Source organism: Chionomys nivalis, chromosome 15, assembly GCF_950005125.1.
Source record: "Chionomys nivalis chromosome 15, mChiNiv1.1, whole genome shotgun sequence".
Taxonomy (NCBI): Eukaryota; Metazoa; Chordata; class Mammalia; order Rodentia; family Cricetidae; genus Chionomys; species Chionomys nivalis.
The window spans coordinates 46,482,327-46,501,298 of record NC_080100.1 but is presented as its reverse complement, the minus strand read 5'-3'; the positions used below and the strand labels follow the sequence as shown (position 1 = coordinate 46,501,298).

Sequence of the window (18,972 nt, the reverse complement as noted above, 5' to 3'; positions counted from 1 at the left end):
CACGTCTTTAATCCCAGCAGCTGGGAGACAGAGGCAGTCAGATCTCTGTGAGTTCAAGGCCAACCTGGTCTACAAGTTCCAGGACAGTCAGGGATGTCGCACAGAGAAGCCCTGTATCAAATTTTTTTTTTTTTTAAAAAAGCCAATACTATATAGTCTGAGTATTCAAATGTTTTCTTTTTTAAGAATTTAATATTGAACATTACTCAAACATTATTAATTTGGCAAAATAAAATACACACACTTCCATCACTGTACAGTGGTTCATACATCCCTATTTTTATGATGTGCCCACACTTCATTTGGAAAAAAAAAGCTCTTGGCTTTATTTCCTACTTTCTCTCTTGTCTTCTGTCTTCTGAAGACATTTTCTCCTAACTGCTGCTAGACAGACTTGCAACACACCTAAACGGTAGGAAGGACAGCAAGGAATCACAGGAGATTTACTGTGGCTGGGGCACAATAGTAAACCCAACTTTGGCTAATATCATTGAGAACAGCTTGGAACCGCGAGTTGTGATAGTCTGTGTCCCTTTTACCATAAAAAATAAACAAACAAATAAATAAATGAAGCTTAATGAGAAATATAAAGTTAATAAACTAAGGTGTGGTGATACACCTTTAATCCCAGCACGGGGGAAGCAAAAATAGGCAGCTCTGAGTTCAAGGCTGGCCTGGCTACAGAAAGAGCTCCAGGACAGCCAGGCTACACAGAGAAAGCCTGTCTGGAAACCCCCACCAAAATTAATAAGAGAATAAAGTATGAGGAAATTTGAGACTGTGTTGAACATAGGATAATGATAACCAAATATACACAAGAAAAGTATTTGGTTTTAAGTGTATGACCCTAACACTGAATACCGTCCTAATACTAACCCTTACTGAAGTTTCTTTCACAAGCAGAGAGGCTGATTTAACATTTCATTCAACCCCCTCCTCCCACAAAGCTGGTATTCATCAATTAAAATCTGAGTTAGAGAATAACAACATCATTTAACGATGAGAATAAAGAGCACTAGGCAGCAGCTAGCCAATCCTTTTATTTAAAAAATAAGGCTCAAAAATCAAAATTACAAGTTAAGAGGAAGAATTTCATTTCTGATTTTAAAACCAGAGCATCCAATCTATGAGATCTTTCCTACCTTCATGTCTGAAGGGTACGCTGACATCTGATAAACACCTCAGGAAAGCCATGGGCTGCTTCCCTAAGGAATTAGTAGCTCATAGCCCATATCTCAGGGAAGAGAATTACGGCAAACTTTACTGTGTAACCTCATTTCCTAAACACAACTGAAGAAGCTGCAGACAATGACCTTCCATGTGATGAATCCTAGTACAAAAAGATGAGTTCTACTGAATTTCCTTTCCTGGGAGGACGACCAGGAAGATTTACCATTTGCTGGTGCTAAAAGCTTAAGCTGAAGAGTCACAATGGTAGGCAGGTAGTCACACCCAAGATAAAATTACTTACGTCAGGAATTCTAAGAGAGGCGGACCAACACGGAGGATGTAAAGTACTGGGCAGGATCACGTGGAATGCCTTGCTTCCTGGTTGCTTTGCAATTCTAAGCCATGAATGACGTAAGTGGATCTTATCCTTGATTTCAAAATAATGGAATGTGTTTCTTTTCCTTGAAATAAGTAAAGCCACAGCCTGGCATAGTGGTGTAAGCTGCCTTTAATCCCAGCACACTAGAGGCAGAGTCAGGCGGATCTCTGAGAGTTTAAGGCCAGCCTGGTCTACATAAATAGCTCCAGGACAACTAAGACTACGCAGAGACCCTGTCTCAAAACAAACAAAAAGCCATCAAAAAGGGGGAAAAAAAGTTTAGTTAGAAAAGAAATATCAAATAACTACTCAAATATCTATCATATAAGCATACACATTATGTGATTATATAACAATATGAGCAACAAACTTCCCCCAAAGATTTTGCTTCAGCTGAGTATCTGCAGTTCTCTGGGAACTGTCTGCTGCGCTGGTACAATGATAGCTCATGATCATCCCGGGAATGCATCTCCTTAGCTTGCAAGTGAGCATCAAAGTCTCAGAGAGGTAAGGGCATAACGAATATATCCAGAAGGTAGAGAGGAGACGGAGTAGAAAAATGTCAGCAGCTAGTAAAGGCATTCACTACAAATTCTTTTGTTATCCACTTTGCTATGGCGTGGGTGTGTGCCTGTGTGATGCACGTCTGCAAGTATACACGATGGCCAGAGGACAACCTCCAACGCTCCGCGTGACCCATCCACCTTTAGTGTATAGAATTTTTAAATAGACTCTCAGGGACCTAGAACTTGCCAAATCTGCTAGGCTGGCTGGCTGGCTAGAACACCCCGGGGATCCACCCGTCTTTGCCTCTGCGGTCAGGCACAGTGTACGCACCACCATGCCTAAGGTTTTAGAAGTGGGTTCTAAAGATCCAAGATTTTTTTTTTAATTTTTTTTTAATTTTTTTTAAATATTTATTTATTATGTATACAATATTCTGTCTGTGTGTATGCCTGCAGGCCAGAAGAGGGCACCAGACCCCATCACAGATGGTTGTGAGCCACCATGTGGTTGCCGGGAATTGAACTCAGGACCTCTGGAACACCAGGCAGTGCTCTTAACCACTGAGCCATCTCTCCAGCCCCAAGATCCAAGATCTTTGAAGGCAAGCACTTTACTGACTAAGCTATCTCCCCAGCTCCTGCTATCTACTTTTGTTTTGAGGAAAGGCAATCACCTCACAATATTCACTTTATTAACACTTTATCCAAGTGAGAGAGGTAGGACAGTGGCACTTTCCCTCCTGTCCCAGTTTTAGGGTGCTATTTGTTTCTTAAGACCCTTCCCATCTCCTGTGTTCCCACGGGGTAACTATGCATGAGCTGGTAGACAAACACATGCTTTATTTGGACAAACGTAAAAGGGTATCCCATACGGTATATCAGTACAAACTGGTGTGTTCTCTTAAGAGTAATACATAAATAACTTTGTGGAAAACTAATTTAGAGCCAAAGACAGTACGCATACAAGAAAGTTCACAAGAAGAACTCCAGCAGCACATACACACACACACACACACACACACACACACACACACACAGGAAAACACAAAGCTTCACTGATATGGAATAAATGCAGTCGTTAAGCAACTTTTTAGTATAACTACCCATCAACATTTTGCTATGATGTCCTATGGAGCCAAGGGTGTGATGAAGTCACATTAACTGTGGTAGAATGGAACTAAAACAACCTGCTACCAGTAAACTCAATGTTTATGAGCCTTAGACATTCTTATGCTCTCTCCCCTCGGGGTTATTTTTCTGAGTTTGCATTCTGAGATTATTAAATACAGAAAAGGGTTAACATATTTTTAAAAAAAAAAATAACAACTCCAGGATATTTCTGTTCTCAGGAAAGTAGCATATTTAACTGATGAGTTACATTCAACACAGCCATCAAAAGGTATTAATTTTTGTGATAACATAAAAAGTGTTTGTGCCTACCTAGGAAGTAAAAAGAAAACAGAACTTGTATTCAGAGTATAATTGCAAGAAAATATAAAGCACTTGTATGAACTGAGATGCTCTTATAACAGTAATAACTATCTGGAAAACTAACTTAGAACCAAAAAACAGTTCAGTAAAGAAAATTCTCAATAGGAACTCCAGCATTGCGCGCGCACACACACACACACACACACACACACACACACACACACAGATCATTAAATGAAAAAGACTGGACAGACACAATAAAAAGTAGATTACCAAAGTGTTGATATCATAGGGTCTTTAGGTCTTCTCCTTAAAACTGTAATTACTACTGTGAGTTTATAATGCTTGTGATGAAAAATCCATCTTCCCGCAGTGTAGTCATTGGAAATCATACAGAGCAGGGACTCCAGAGTGTCCCTAGTTCATGTCATAATGCTGCCATTCAAAGCTGTGCCTTCAGTCACGGAGCTTAGACAACACTTTTAAAACGTGTTAAGAAGGCATTGAAGTCGAGATGAAGAGCCGGTTCAGCCGCTAAGAGCAAGGACCAGAGTTTGATTCCCAGTACCACCTGTATATCTCCAGTTCCAGGGATCCAACACCCTCTTCTGGCCTCCACCAGCACCAGGCATGCACATGGTACACAGACACATAGCAGGTAAAACATAGACACAGAAAAAATAAAAATAGAATGGAAACTAAAATATTTTAATTTTTATTTCTTTATTTTTTGGTTTTTCGAGACAGGGTTTCTCTGTAGCTTTGGGGCCTGTTCTGGAACTAGCTCTTGTAGACCAGGCTGGCCTCAAAAAATAATTTTTAAAAGACAACATAAAACTTTTTAAAAGGTACAAAGCATGAAAGACAGTCTAGAGAATTTTTGTGAAAAGATTTTGAAGGTTATCACACTTAAAAGAGTCAAGTCTTTGGCGCTAGTGAGAGAGATGGCTCAGCTGTTAAGAGTGCCAGCCAATTGCTCTTGCAGAGGACCTGGGCTCAACTCCCAGCACCCACATTGTGACTCACAGCCATCGCTAACTCCAGTTCTAGGGGATCTGATGCCTTCTTCTGACCGCTACAGGCACCAGGCACACCAGTAGCATACAGAACATTCATACACATAAAACAAGTCTTTAAACTCGTTTAAAGGAGTCAAGACTGAGTTACCTATAAGATTCATGTACGTGGAGCCACTTTTCCCCCAGATTCTGCCACTTAAATTAGTAAACAAAATGATAAAACATCTTCGTAGGAATAAAAAACACTGATTCAGCTTTTGCAAGTCGCTAGAATTATATCAGAAAACTGTTTTATAGTTAGAGTCTTGGACACAGAGAAGGGCTGGCCTGAATATCAAAGGACAGAAGCCTTATTTTTTCCTTATAGAACAAAGAAAGTTCCCTTGTGATAACTACTCTAACTCTGTGTGGAGACAATTTTAACAATGTTATCATGGGAAGAGATTACTATTCAGACTGGCTAAATGTAAAACACAAGTAAAGACACAGAGACACAGTTAACACTGCTCAAAATTTAACATAAGAACCAATGCCACAATTTTACTGAATTTCAAAAGCATCTTTTAGTAATTTCCTAATTTTTCAAGGCTCTGACACATAATTGTGAAAATGCCATGCAGGAAAACACCCACAAATAACTCAAACAACATGGACAGAACTAACAGAAAAATTCTTAAATGTAAAAGCTAAAAACAAAGCAAACAAACGAACAAAAACTACTCAGAAAAAGAAACCTGTAAATCTACAATGGTTTCTAAGACTTCTGTAATAGTAAGTACAACAGATTTTCAAAAAATCATAACTATAAGTATCAAAAGAAAAGCTAACAAACAAGAAACTAGATGACACATCTTCAAATAACCCAAAGAGCTAGTATTGTGGAGCTTGCTAAAAAAAAGTCATAGAACATTGAAATAATATAAAATATTATATAAAAAACTTCAAAGCAGCAAATGAAAACTTTACAATTTAAAAAGTGCTGTGGACAGATTCTGCTTAATGAAGTTAGTCTGGTAAGAAGGCATGGAAGGGAAACGCATGCGTTCCCTGGTCTAGAATTCAGGGCACAGTCCTGGGGTCTACACCCCCTTCCACGCAGACAACCACTGGGGCCTCCACTCACTTACACATGGTAGACACACGGAGTCTAAAGAGATGCCTCTAAAGGATTCACTGTCTCTATCACTTCAAATGGATTTCAGAGTCAGAAATGCACTTCTTATGAAATAAATTCCTAAGCTCCCTAGAGAAGGGTGGAGCATGGACAAAAAAAATCTCTACTTAAGTCATCATGAAGGGATCCTCCAGTTTAAACAGTAACTGCATGTAACAACCCAGCCACATCACTTACACCTAACAAAATGCGTACATCTTTTTAACTCCTGGTTATATGGTCTTTTTGAGATGAGGTCTTGCTCTCTCACCATGTTGCTCAAAGGCTCATTCATTATCTTCTTGCCTCAACCTCCTGGAGCAGCAGGCACATGCAGCGACTGTGCCTGGCTTGGGTTACACACACTCCTAGGTTCCTATGAGGTAAGTTAGAATTCTGTGGAACACTCTCCTTTTTATACCTTCTCGTTTTATTCTGTTCCTTGTTCGCCTTCTCAGTTAAACTCTGACATGGAAGCATTATCCTAGTCCCTTGATTCAGTACTGTTTAGGCTAAAACAAGATTCCAGAAAATCCGCTACCTTTACAAGGCCTCCACTGTTCCACATTCTTTATTTGTTTGAGCAAAGGATTTGGGCCAAAGGGATGGTATTTGGCAAGGTGATCCGAACTCACAGCTATAGCCTGTCTGGAGCGAGAGCCAACAGCCAGACTCAACACAAACTGCCTCCCTCCAACAGTCTAGTTTGTAAGTCTTCAGTGTCGTGAAAAGTTTAAGAAAAAAATATCAAAATATCAAAAGGAAAGGGCATTAGGATTTCCAGGCTCAACTCAATAATAACCGTGGGGCAATGCTACACAAATGATTTAAACTCTTTTGGCTTATTTCTTTACCTAAAAAAGTAACTAAAGACCATATTCATTTCAGCTTCTAGAAGTAAATTTTGCTGACTGTAAATAATGAACATGGATATAATTCATGTACAAAATTAGCCTTATTTCTGTTCATTTATGCTATTGTGAGTCTCAAAGCCCCTCCTACCTTCCAGAACCTGCTACTCAGTTCAATCATCCAAGTAATGCTCTGAGAAGACTGAGCTAGTGGAGTGAGAACCGTCTGTCACTCAGTTCTTCTGAAGACTATGTGGGGCTCCTGTGAAAGGCACAGGGCTATGCTTGCCTTGGTGGCTTCTTTCAGAAGTCACACTCAGCAGAAAAATGATGCTGAGCCAGGCATGGTTTTAAATCCAGACTGGGGAAGCAGAAGCAAGAGAATCTCTGGGAATTATAGGACAGACTAGTCTACATAGTGAGTTACAGGACAGCCAGTGAGACCCTGCCTCAAAGATAAAAGGAAGAAGCAACACTTTTGGAGTGGAAACAAATTGCAACAGATCAAGTGATTTTTTTTGTTATTGTTGTTTACTGGTTTGTTTTTGTTTGTTGGTTGGTCTTTTTCTAGAGACAGTTTCTCTTTATGTATCCCTGGCTGGCCTGGAACTCAGAGATCTGCCTGTCTCTGCCTCCTGAGTGCTGGGATTCGAGGCGTGTACCACTAGGCCTAGCTCAGATCCAGTATTTAATTTTTTTTAGATACTACTGACTTTAGCAGCAGAGGGTTAATCTAAGTATTTGATTTTATAGAAATTTCTTGGCCAGGTAGTGACAGCAGCCTACACCTTTAATCCCAGAAGGCAGAGGCAGGTGGATCTCTGTGAGTTTGGGGCCAGCTTGGTCTATAAAGCCAGTTCCAGGACATGATACACAGAGAAACCCTGTCTCAAGAAAACCACGCACACATACCAAAACAAACAAACAAAACCAAATAAACAATTAGTATCAACAACTTAAAAGCATCATTTATGGTCAGATCTGACATTTTGACATAAAGTTTACCTTCACTTTTCTTGCTTTTCCTTCTGTCCTGACACAGCTTCTTAGCATGAGTCATCAACCTGCCCTTCTTTAGAAGCTTTGTGCTGCAGCAGTGGCTCAGGTTAAGAGCACTTAACTTTGCTTGTGCAGAGGTCCCTTCCAAAACTCCAGTCCAGGAGATCGTACACCTTCTTCTGACCTCTACAGGCACTAGGCACACACAGTATACATAAATATGTGCAAGCAAAACATTCATATACATAACAAAAATAATACACCTTTTAAAAAGTTAAGAATAGACGTAAAACACTACAGGCCTAGAAATGTTGCCAAGTTATTGTATTTTATTTATATATGGGGAATTCTGGTGCATGTATGCCTAATGTTTGCCTGGTGCCATGGAGGCCAGAAGAGGGTGTCAGATATCCTGAAACTAAAGTTACATCTGGCTGTGATCCCCTATGTGCGCCCCAGGGAATTGAACCTGGGTCTTCTGCAACAGCAGCCAGTGCTCTTATTTCTCCAGGTCATGATCTAGAAATTTGACTTCTTTGTCCGCCTCCAATAATGAACTTTATCTTTCCCTATGTATTGTCTGGAAGGACTGCAGGTCCAAGGCTCCCACACACACTGCACTCCCTCTGCTTGGCTCTATTAGTAATCAGTCATGGGAAAATAATGACTGCAGAATTAAATCTAAGAGACAGCTAATAGTACCTACATCTCATGGGGTTGCTTAAGGGTAAAATGCCAAAGTTCTGTGTCTGTCTGTCTGTTTCTCTCTTTTTGGTTTTTTGAGACAGAACTTCTTTGTAGCTCTGGTTATCCTGAAACTAGCTCTAGAGACCAGGCTGGCTTTGAACTCAGAGATCTTTCTGCCTCTGCCTCCTGAGTTCTGTCTTAAAACAAAAAACAAAAAAAAGCGAGAGAAGAAAAAAGACTCTTCTTGTCTAAAACAGTGTTAGCAATCAGATATAACACAAAGGTCTGAACTGGACTGTATACTGACAGAAAAAACCACACAACTAGTGTATAGGATATTACTGGACTAACAACCACTTGTCTGTGCATTTAAAATTCCTTCATGTAGTATCGAATGACTACAGAAACACTGCTCACCCTTACTCATACCCAATTTTCTTTCTTTTCTTTTCTTTTCTTTTTTTTTTTTTTTTTGGTTTTTTGAGACAGGGTTTCTCTGTGGCTTTGGAGCCTGTCCTGGAACTAGCTCTGTAGACCAGGCTGGTCTCGAACTCACAGAGATCCGCCTGCCTCTGCCTCCCGAGTGCTGGGATTAAAGGCGTGCGCCACCACCGCCCGGCCATACCCAATTTTCTTACTCCCCTCTATTTGTAGAAATGCTCCAAGATGACCTAGTTGCCGCCCACTGCTGTGGGACAATATTCTTGTACCCTGTAAAGATTTATCACTCATATTGGTTTAATAAAACACTGATTGGCCAGTAGCCAGGCAGGAAGTATAAGTAGGGCGACCAGACTAGAAGAATCCTAGGAAGAGGAAAAAGGCAGAGAGTCAGCCACCAGCCAGACACTGAGGAAGCATGATGAGAATGCCTTACTGAGAAAAGGTACCAAGCCACATGGCTAAACATAGATAAGAATTGTGGGTTAATTTCAGTTGTAAGAGCTAGCTAGTAATAAGCCTGAGCTAGTAGGCCAAACAGTTTATAATTAATATAACCCTGTGTGTTTCTTTGGGACTAAACGACAACAGGACTGGGCAGGACAGAAAATTCTGTTTGCAATTCTCTCTTCTTTACTCCACTTCATTGAGACAAAATTCCTTGTTAATTTCCTGGCCTCCCTTCTAGCACAGTGCTGAACAGAGGTGACCACATTCTCCCTTAGTTGTGGCACTACATCCCCATGGTTTCCCTGCTGTGGGACAATGGTTGTACCCTGTCAATTGTATTTTAATAAAATGCTGATTGGCCAGTAGCCAGGCAGGAAGTATAGGTGGGGTGACCAGGCAGAAAGTAGAGGCAGGACAATGAGAACAGAGAATTCTGGGAAGAGGAAAAAGTCAGTCTGCAGTCATCACAGGGAGAGAGAGGAGGCCAGACACAGAGCAAGCAAGATGTGACTGCCTTGCCAAAAAAGGTACCAAGCCACATGGCTAACACAGACAAGAATTATGGGCTAACGTAAGTTTTAAGAGTAAATAAAAAGCTGGGTGGTGGTGGCATACGCCTTTAATCCCAACACTCAGGAGGCAGAGGCAGGCAGATCTCTGTGAGTTCGAGGCTAGCCTGGTCTACAAGAGCTAGTTCCAGGACAGGCTCCAAAGCCACAGAGAAACCCTGTCTCGAAAAACCAAAAAGAGAGAAAAGCCTGAGCTAACAGTTTATAATTAATATAGACCTCTGTGTGATTTGAGACTTAACACTGTGGAAACTGAACAAGACAAAAACCTCAGTCAACAAATGGTACCCAATGTGAGACAAAAACCTCAGTCAATATTTCCCTTTGACCTTGCTGGTGGCCCTGTTAGTCTCCTTTGATGATTCACTATCCCTAACATGATAGGTTGTCTTCTTTTCTCCATGTCCACAATTCCATATGGTCTGTACCATTAGATAGCATCCTAAATTCTAGACTCAAACATCCAGTGTAAGACACAAGCATTTGTCTGTTTTAGACAGACATCTCAGACACAGCTAGGTGAGAGAGGGGTCTCTTATCTGTTTTTGGACAGTCTTGTAGTTCTGATGGTTTGGACCCTGCAATCTGCCTATGAGACCTATCACTTCAAACCAGACTGAAAGAGAACTCTTGATTTACTTCTCCAATCCTTTCAAATCTACTCCCACCCCCTGCCTATTATCACTAAATGTCAGTGGTTTTCACCCAGTTGTTCAGATCAAAATATTAAAAGGTCATCCTTGATTTTCTGTTTGTTCCACATGTAAAATCCCCCCAGTGCTATCCAAATATACCTTCAAATGTGCTTGGAATCAGACTGCCCAGTTCTCCCCCAGGGAGGTCCAGAGACTGTGCTTTCTGAAAACATGACCTGCTACAACTAAGTCCAGGCCTCCATTTTGCCCCCATGTAGCTGCTTGAAATAAACCAGCAAAGACGACCTGGTAAAGCCTGGGATTAATTGTGGATGGGTTTATCCTCCTATCACAGCCCTCAAAGTTATTACCTAATTTGGGCCAGTACCTCTTCAAGTGCATTACGTACAGCCGCCGTGTTTGTCATGTTTTAGCAACATCTGTTTTCTTGTGGTTCCCCTGCCATGTTCAACTTATCCCTACCTACTGGCCTTCAGTTTTGCAACTTTTCTCCTAAAATCTTCACACTGGCTCCTCCTACCCTTGATCAGATTTCTGACCACTCTGACATTTAAGAAAGGCAATGTCCTCGGCTCTCCTCTCCAGCCTCTTAATCTATTTCTTCTTACTACTTCTTTTTTTTTTAAGTATCTATTTCCTTATTTCCCTTTTACTTCATTAAAAAAGCCTGGGATGAAAAATTAATATGACTCCCTTTTTTTTTTCTTTTTGTTTTTTGAGGCAGGGTTTCTCTGTGTAATTGTCCTAGCTATCCTGAAACTTGCTCTGTAGACCAGGCTGGCCTCAAACTCATAGAGAGCTGCCTGTCTTTAACTCCCAAGTGCTGGGATTAAAGGCGTGTGCCACCACCACTCAGCGAAAAATTAATATGACTTTTCATTGTCAGGAAAAGCAGACAATATGAAATTCAAGCTCCCTAAAACTTCGTAATCCTGGTTCCCTTCCTAGAAGTACTCTGGGATGTGCTTTTGTATTATCTTTATAAAGTTCTTTTCTGTGCATCTAAATATGTAGAAATAATGAAAGCAAATCATTCAAAGTATGCCTTAGCTTCCCCAGTCATTGTATACAGATTGATGAATACAGTACAGTTCATTGATGAACAATTATCCTATCAACAGTTTTGAACCACTGCAAGCCGGCGGTTCACTTAGCTATTTTACTGGGAATTTACACATTCTCGGATTCCTATAGCTATGTATTTTAAAAGAGGCCTGGAAAGGAACAGAGTAATTGAAAGGCTGGGCCCACTCCCCAGCACACCAGAGGAAAACAACAGAACAAACTAGTAGAATGTCAGAGGGGCAAACTGGGAATAGCACCCACATGGCGGCTCACAGCCTTCTGTTAGTCTATTCTCAGGTATGCACATACATGCAGGCAACACACTCATATATAAGTCTAAGAAAATTTTCAAAAGAATATTTGAGAGGGGAGCTCAGGAGATGGCTCAAGGGTTAGGAGCACTGGCTGCTCTTGCAGAGGCCCCAGTTTCAGTTCTCAGCACATACGCGGTCACTCACAAGGACCTCTAACTCCAGTTCCAGGGATCTGATGTCCTCTTCTTTCTCACGGAGGCATGTGCAGTGTACACACATACATGCAAGCAAAACACTCATATACATAAAATAATAACCCTTAAAAACAGGAACATGCTATAACTTTTTTTTGGTAGATGGTCAGTAAATCCCAGAAGGCACAACACAAGGGCGAGAGGAGTTAAAGACCGGGAGGCAAGGCAGGTGGGGAAGAGACCAGAAACAGCCACTTTACAAACCCTAGGAAAGGAACGCAGAAGACAAAGGCTGACAAGGAACCTGGAGGCTCTGCAGTTACTACAAAGACCTAGCACCTTCTACCCACCCAGTTAAAATGGAAGCTACTAGAGCAAAAATGGCTTTACTTTAAAATTCCTGGTTTGGGTGTGGTTGCACACACGCCTTTAACCCCAGTACTCTGGCAGGTGGATGAGTTTGAAGCCTGGGCCTGGGTTATACAATGAGACTCTGCCTGAAAATAAGTAAACAAATAAATAAAATACCTGTGCTGATTTAGCAGTGTGTGAATTCTACCAGACCCCTTCAATAGAATCTGTGTGCTTGTTTCTAAACTGTGGCCAGTACGAAGGGGACTTTACACTTTACTGCCCATGTCCCTTTTAGTGACACAGCGCCATGCTCACTGACTTCCCGTACTTCCTCTTCTGACAATTTCCTCATTTAAAAAACTGAGTTGTGCCAGGTATGGTGGCACAGGATGAAGAGAGAGGAGAGGGAAAGAAAAAGGAAGAAATTGTTTTCTTTTATATGTATTTCATAATTTTTTAAAAAACATCCCATTCTTGATGATTTACACAAGTAATGAGCATTTTCATTTCAAAATTTCAATCATTCATTCTAGGGTAATTTAAGACCTTGGTCCAATTGGACCAGGTTGTCCAGTGAAAACCCTTGAGGCAAATCTGGCCACACTAGTCAGGAGGTTCACTGTCTGAAACTGTTCTGCAGGACAATGCCAAGGCTGGTATGGACCACAGAGTAGAAAATATAATCTACCCATTTACACAAAAAGTATGGACCTGACCTTATGCCATTTAGGACCCTGACCTGCTCAGTGGTCCAAGAACATAGCAGGTTCTTACCTCTTGAGTACTCCACGAAATGGGTTTCTACTTCCCAAATGCTCAGGCCAGTCTCTATTTCCTTCATGGACTCTACTTCTAGTCCTCCCTGAGGCCAACACAGGCTTACGTCACAACACCTGCAGCCCTATAACTGGGCTATGGCATGCCTGTTTACACACAGCAGTCAATCCTAGAACCCAGCAGTGGTACAGTTCTCTCCAGTTGAGGGAACCTCCCTCTAGGGGCTTACTGTATTAACTAATAGACTCCCAAAACTTGCGTGTTCTCCTATGTTCTAGGTCAAACAGTTTATTTTTAGCTTATAATATTTTTCCCTTCTCTTTTTAAATATTGGAGTGGGACAGATGTGGAGATCAGAGGACACCCTTGTGTGTCAGTCCTCCCCTTCCACCTTGCTCATTGCTGAGTACAGTAGGCTAGCCCACAAGCTTCTGGACAGTCTCCTGAGTACAGCAGGCTAGCCCACAAGCTTCTGGACAGTCTCCACATATGTCTTCCATCTCTCTGTAGGACAAGTGATTGCAGATGCAGGTTACCATACCCAGCTTTACATGTGTTCTAGGGATCAAAGCCCAAACACCTAACCCACTGAACCATCTCCTCAAAAAATGTTAATTGCTAATGGAAACATAAATAATGTGGCTCTGTAACTTTACGTCCATTTTTTAAGATTTGGTTGGCACCATCTATTACTAAGCATTTGTTTGCATAAATGCTACATAAGTTTGAAATTCTCTATATTTCTTTTGTTAGTAAATCAAAAGTGATAGAAAGGACCTGTGTCAGCGGGAGTGATTTGTGCACCTAGAATTAAGGGGATGCAGTGTCACTATTTTACTAATGTTCCAATCGCTTGTAAAGATGCATGTGTGTGTGTTTTTGTTCCCTTTCAGCATAACATCTTCTATTCTCTTTATGTTAAACAGCTCTAGTCTTTCTGGCTTATTTTTCCATTAAGACTTTTCATTTATTTCACCAGTAATGGGCTTCATCAAGTGTATTTTTTAATTCAATTAGTTAATGGGCCTTTAAACTTCTCTTAGTCACTAAATTTAATCAAATTTGTGATTTCTTTGGTTTTTTCCCTTTCCCATTTGTTTGAGAGCATTACTAAGAATGCTGAGTCCACATATGCTTGTTGCCTTCATTTTAGAATTCAGATTTCTCTCTATCTACATACCTTTCTATATATCTATATGTCCAATTATACTTCATCCAGGTAAAGATTATTTTTTCATTTTCTAAAATGTGGAAAGTTAATCTCTGTCTGGTTTAATTTTGTTAACTATTTTAACAGTGTGGCCTATGGTATATAGACACATTTTGAAAATATGTGCTACATAGAAATATACAAATATCATCTTTTACTTAGACAGACACAGATTCAGAATCAGGCTTGCACATGTAGCCCTTGTGCAAAATGTATGTATAGTCATCTCCTCCCATCAATTAAAGGGAAGTAATTTCCATGTATAAAACAGGACTATGATGATGAGAATTATGTTAAAGAAATACTACGTAACAGATGTCTACAGATAACTCCTGACATAGTACAAAGGGAAAATGTATTAATTCAGTCTTTCTTTGCCTTCATCTCACATCCATAGCTGCATTAATGTTATTTTGCATCTATTTATTTTAGGAACATTATTACATTCCCTTAAGCAAGCCTAGCATAGTAGTGGACATTATTATCTCCATGATGGTGCCAGAAGGATAGAAACGGAGACGAAACTCAAGCAACACAGAAAAACTGTCTCAAAACAAAACAAACAAGCCAGCAGGCCTAGTAGTAGAGGCTTATAAGCATATGCTAAGGAAAAGGATTAAGATGGAGGACTGCCTGGACCACAGTGAGTTCAAGGCCAGCCTGTGTAACTTAGTCCTTTTACAACCCGTGTAGCTTGCATGAGGTCATCAATTCAATCCCCAGCACTCACACAAACAACAGCTACAACAATTTAATCAAAACACCACCAGGAGCCAGGTACAGTGGCCCATACCATTAATCCCAGCACTCAGAAAGCAGAGGCAGGAAGATCTCTGTGAGTTTGAAACCAGTCTGATTTACAGAGTTCCAGTATGGCCAGAGCTACAGAGATGGATCCTTTCTCAGAACACTACCATGAAAACACTTGCCTTAAGTAAAAGCAGCTTGGCAATACGGATTCAGAATTTGGGAAGATACTCAGTATCACAATGAATCAGAAAAACAGTAACAATTCTATGCACAAAGATGTTCATTGCAAGGTTTCTTATACAGCTACAAGAAATTAGAAACTCTTAGGAGAAATTCACACAAATATTATAGTCATAAAAAAGTAGACAAAATAACTAAACAACTTAAATGTTTATATCAGGTTTTTAAGAAAAAAGCAGAAAATTCCTTATGTAATAAAACTGTAGGAAAACAAAAACAAATACTCGTATTGGAAGGAAATACACCAAAGGGCTTATAGAAATCGTTATATGGTCCTGAGATTGGTGGTTTTCTTAGTTTTCTAAAATAATCACCAACGACGAGAACAGTAGTGATGTATGGAGCACTCACAGCATGCAGGCCGGGTGAGAAGAGCGTACTGCGCTGACTCAGAAGACGCTCTCAGAACATAATCAGACAAAAACTCAAGCACTTCAACCTGCCTTTAGTTATGCTGAGAATTACAAAGGGCCTGGCTTCAAGTGTCTGCTTCTGACGTCCATACCACACAGGACAGCTCTATCTTTTTGTTTTTGGATTTTGAGACAGGGTTTGTCCATGTAGCTCTGAAGCCTGTCCTGGAACTCACTCTGTAGACCAAGCTAGTTTCAAACTCACAGAGATCCTTCCGCCTCTGCTTCCTAAGAGCTGGAATTAAAGGCGTGCACTACCACTACCTGGCGTGACAGCTCTATTTTACATCATTAAGTAAACCAATAGAAAGGCACCCGTCAGTTCCAATTGCATGGTCTTCACAGCAACAGCAACATTTCCTTTCGATGTGGAGCTCAAATAGTTCCACTGCCATTGTCCTTTGGAAATAAGATGTGGCCACCCTTCTGGTATGGAATTTACCTTAGAAAAACTCGAAGGCAGCCACATGTGGTAGAGTATGCTTAATCCCAGCCCTCGGGATGGAAGGCGAGAACAGAGGCAGGTGGATCTCTACGGTTCGAGGCCAGCCTGGTCTACAAAGTGAGTTCTAGGACTGCCAATGCTGCACAGTGGCCCTGTCTCAAAAGACAGACAAAAACACGTAACAAAACAAAAAATTCCAAGATAAATCTCCATCCTCATTTCCTGTTTCAATATTTCATTTGACTCCAGAAACGCTTAAGAGCTTTATTACACTAACTGATAGGACTTCCAAGAACACTCTAGAAGTGCCGGAGCCAGCCAATCAAACTCACTTCTCCGACCTCTCTTCATGAACCTCTACCTACTTCACCACAAACGGCCCCCTCTCACAGCTACCTGTTCCACCTTGAATACATCTTCTCTCACCTGCCAAACCCTCACTAACACGAGCCCAGCCCTCATCTTCCGTGAAATTTCACTCACTCCAACCCCTCCCTTTCTGAAGGGGCATTGTCCTCTGTGAATGTGAAAACCTCTCAGTTGCTCACTCTAGTCCAGCTTTCTCCACCTTTGCAATGTAAGTCAGTATGGGGAGGGGTGAGAGGGGCGGAGGGAGGAGGGGAGAGTCTTTCTGCTACTTTATTTTTTGTTTGTTTTTGTTTTTTGGGGGGGGGGCAGGGCTTCTCTGTGCAGTCCCTGCCATCCTAGAACTGGCTCTGTAGACCAGGCTATCCTGGAACTGAACAGTCCACCTTCCCCTGCCTCCTGAGTGCTGGGATTAAAGGCGAGCACCGCCATACCCTGTGTGCCACATTCTTCATACCTGGGAAAGAAACACAGTCCCCACGACCCTGCACAACTGTCTTCTGTTTATACTGCTTTAATTTACTTCATGTGTAACTTGATTTGGTTTCCTTAAAACCTGATTTCTTTTCCTAAAAAATGTTTGCAAAACCCAATATGGTTAACAAATACAAGAAATTCCTCTGAATAAAGCTTGTTCACATCTCAACACAATTCATTCAGTAAAAAAACTGAATGCACACAAGCACTTTAACATTATATAAGAGAAAAATCAGTCATGAAAACAACGAACAAATATTGATAGTGAAAATTGTCACAGCAAGGATAACATTTTTTTTTACCCCAAAATGTATTCTACTCCTATTATGGAATGACAAAAGGCTTTTAGGGATGGAGACAGAAGTACAAAAAATATTTGTGATAGTCTTTCAATGGGAGGAATTCAGTATCCTAACTGGGGTGACGATGGAGCACATGAAGGCTCATGGAAGGTGGAGGCCACTTTTCAGAAGAGGAAAATGAAACAGACCCCAATGGGTTTATAACGACTCAAGTAAAAACAGTACTGCCAAGTCACGATTCCCCCAGACCCAAGTGTCAAAGATTTTCAAAGAAACCCGCACCTCTAAACTACTATTTTCTCTCTGCAGTTCCAAGTTTTCAGCTGGGTCAGCCATTCTCTCGAATAACTGGGACGCAGGGTAAGGGAGACGGTAGAAACCAGAACCCCTCCCCAAAACCCAAATCCTCCACCACCTCATTAAGTACATTTTCTTATCACTCTTAAAGGAAAAAAATTCGATAAGGAGACTTCAAACCCATCAGGCCCTTTTGGTAAAGATGAACACATAGGAATGGGCATATTCCGGACAAGTCAGTTCCGAATACTGATTTCATCAAACATGTTGCACTTAACAAGAATCTTTTCTTTAGGGGATTAAGCACTGCTCACGTACTCACTGAAGCCATTCCTGTTTTACAGCAGGGGCAAACTAAGCTTCTTCAGACAACCTTCACAATTAGTGGACGGCCTCCAAATTCGTTTCTACAGTTACAGCTGATTTGCGACTGGCATGACAAAGTGAAACTGTAAACAATCCCTGCAAGGCCCACGTGATTCGAAGAAAAAAAAATTAAACAACGCGAGATCATTTCTAAGGGGGGAAGAAAGCCTTTCTAAAAACCAGTTTGATTGTGGTGGCGGGTCTGTTCCTCGGCGGCCGTTCCTCCGTGCCGTGTACGGACAGGACACGGTCAGAAGTGCAAGCCCCACAAACCTAAGCAAAACCCGTAGGTACAAACATTAAAATGATGAAAACACGTCGCGAGGCCAGCAGGCCCTCGGGGGAGGCGGATCAGCTGGTTGCAGAAATCGAGGTGTGTGAGCTCCGGGACAAAGACCGGCGACCTCGGGTCCTAGCCCGGTGCAGCCCGATAAGCGCCGCACCAGCCCGCCCCGACAGCCGCCTTCCCGTCCCAGGACCGACCTCCCACGCCCTGGGGCGCCACCCGCCCCGTCCGGGTCCCGCAGGGCGCCCGGGGCGGCAGCTGTTAGGCTTAGAACCGCGCCGTCGCCGGCGGGCTCCAAACGGCCGGGCCGGGTCCAGGAGAGCCGGCAGCCGAGCTTCGTCCCCCTCGGCACGGTAGCGGGTGGGAGCCCGCTCGGCCGCTTCCGCCCCTCCGCCCCGGCCACGCACCCTCACGCCACCTACCCGGTCCCACACCATCCCAGAGGCCTCCGGCGCTCGGGCCTTCTGCCGAAGCGGCGCTGCCTCCCGTCCGGGGCCTGAAATGGCTGCGGAACAAAGAGAATCTGGGCTCGGGCGAGAGCCGGTCCGATTGGCCGGGGGGCGGAGCCCGGCGCGGGAATCTTCGGCGGCGGTCGCCTTGGCAACGGCGGCGGGGCTGGGAAAACCGCGGCCTGGGCCTGCGGGCCTGCGTCCCGCGGCGCACGACAGCGGTTTCCCGAGCGGGCCCCGAGGTCGCGGCCTCGGCCCCGCGCCCGTCCTCCCCACTCCCTCGCGGCCCCGCAGGCCCAGCGTGGGGCTCTGTCGCTGCCCGGCCCGTGAGTGTGATGTCTAGATGCAGGGCCCTTCCAGGAGGTGACGTGCCCCGGCCACACTTGTGTCCCCCGCTGTAGCCCCTCGAGTGACAG

General features: G+C 42.5%; 1 protein-coding gene across 5 annotated transcripts in view; it reads right to left on the bottom strand.

Moving 5' to 3' along the window:
* Tnpo1 (transportin 1) overlaps nucleotides 1-18,643 on the bottom strand; it is an 82,424-nt gene extending 63,781 nt beyond the window's left edge. For 3 of the 5 annotated variants that reach the window (XR_009058350.1, XM_057789443.1, XM_057789447.1), the window contains exon 1: nucleotides 18,530-18,643. Coding sequence is in view for 3 of the 5 variants with exons in the window: in XM_057789443.1 (XP_057645426.1) it covers nucleotides 18,530-18,544 (15 nt within the window). In the remaining 2 variants the exon portion in view is untranslated. Of the gene's footprint in view, nucleotides 1-17,773; nucleotides 17,871-18,529 lie in introns of those variants that run through there. The other 2 variants (XM_057789444.1, XM_057789446.1) reach the window with 2 other exon arrangements.
* Between the last annotated feature and the right edge of the window lie 329 nt (nucleotides 18,644-18,972).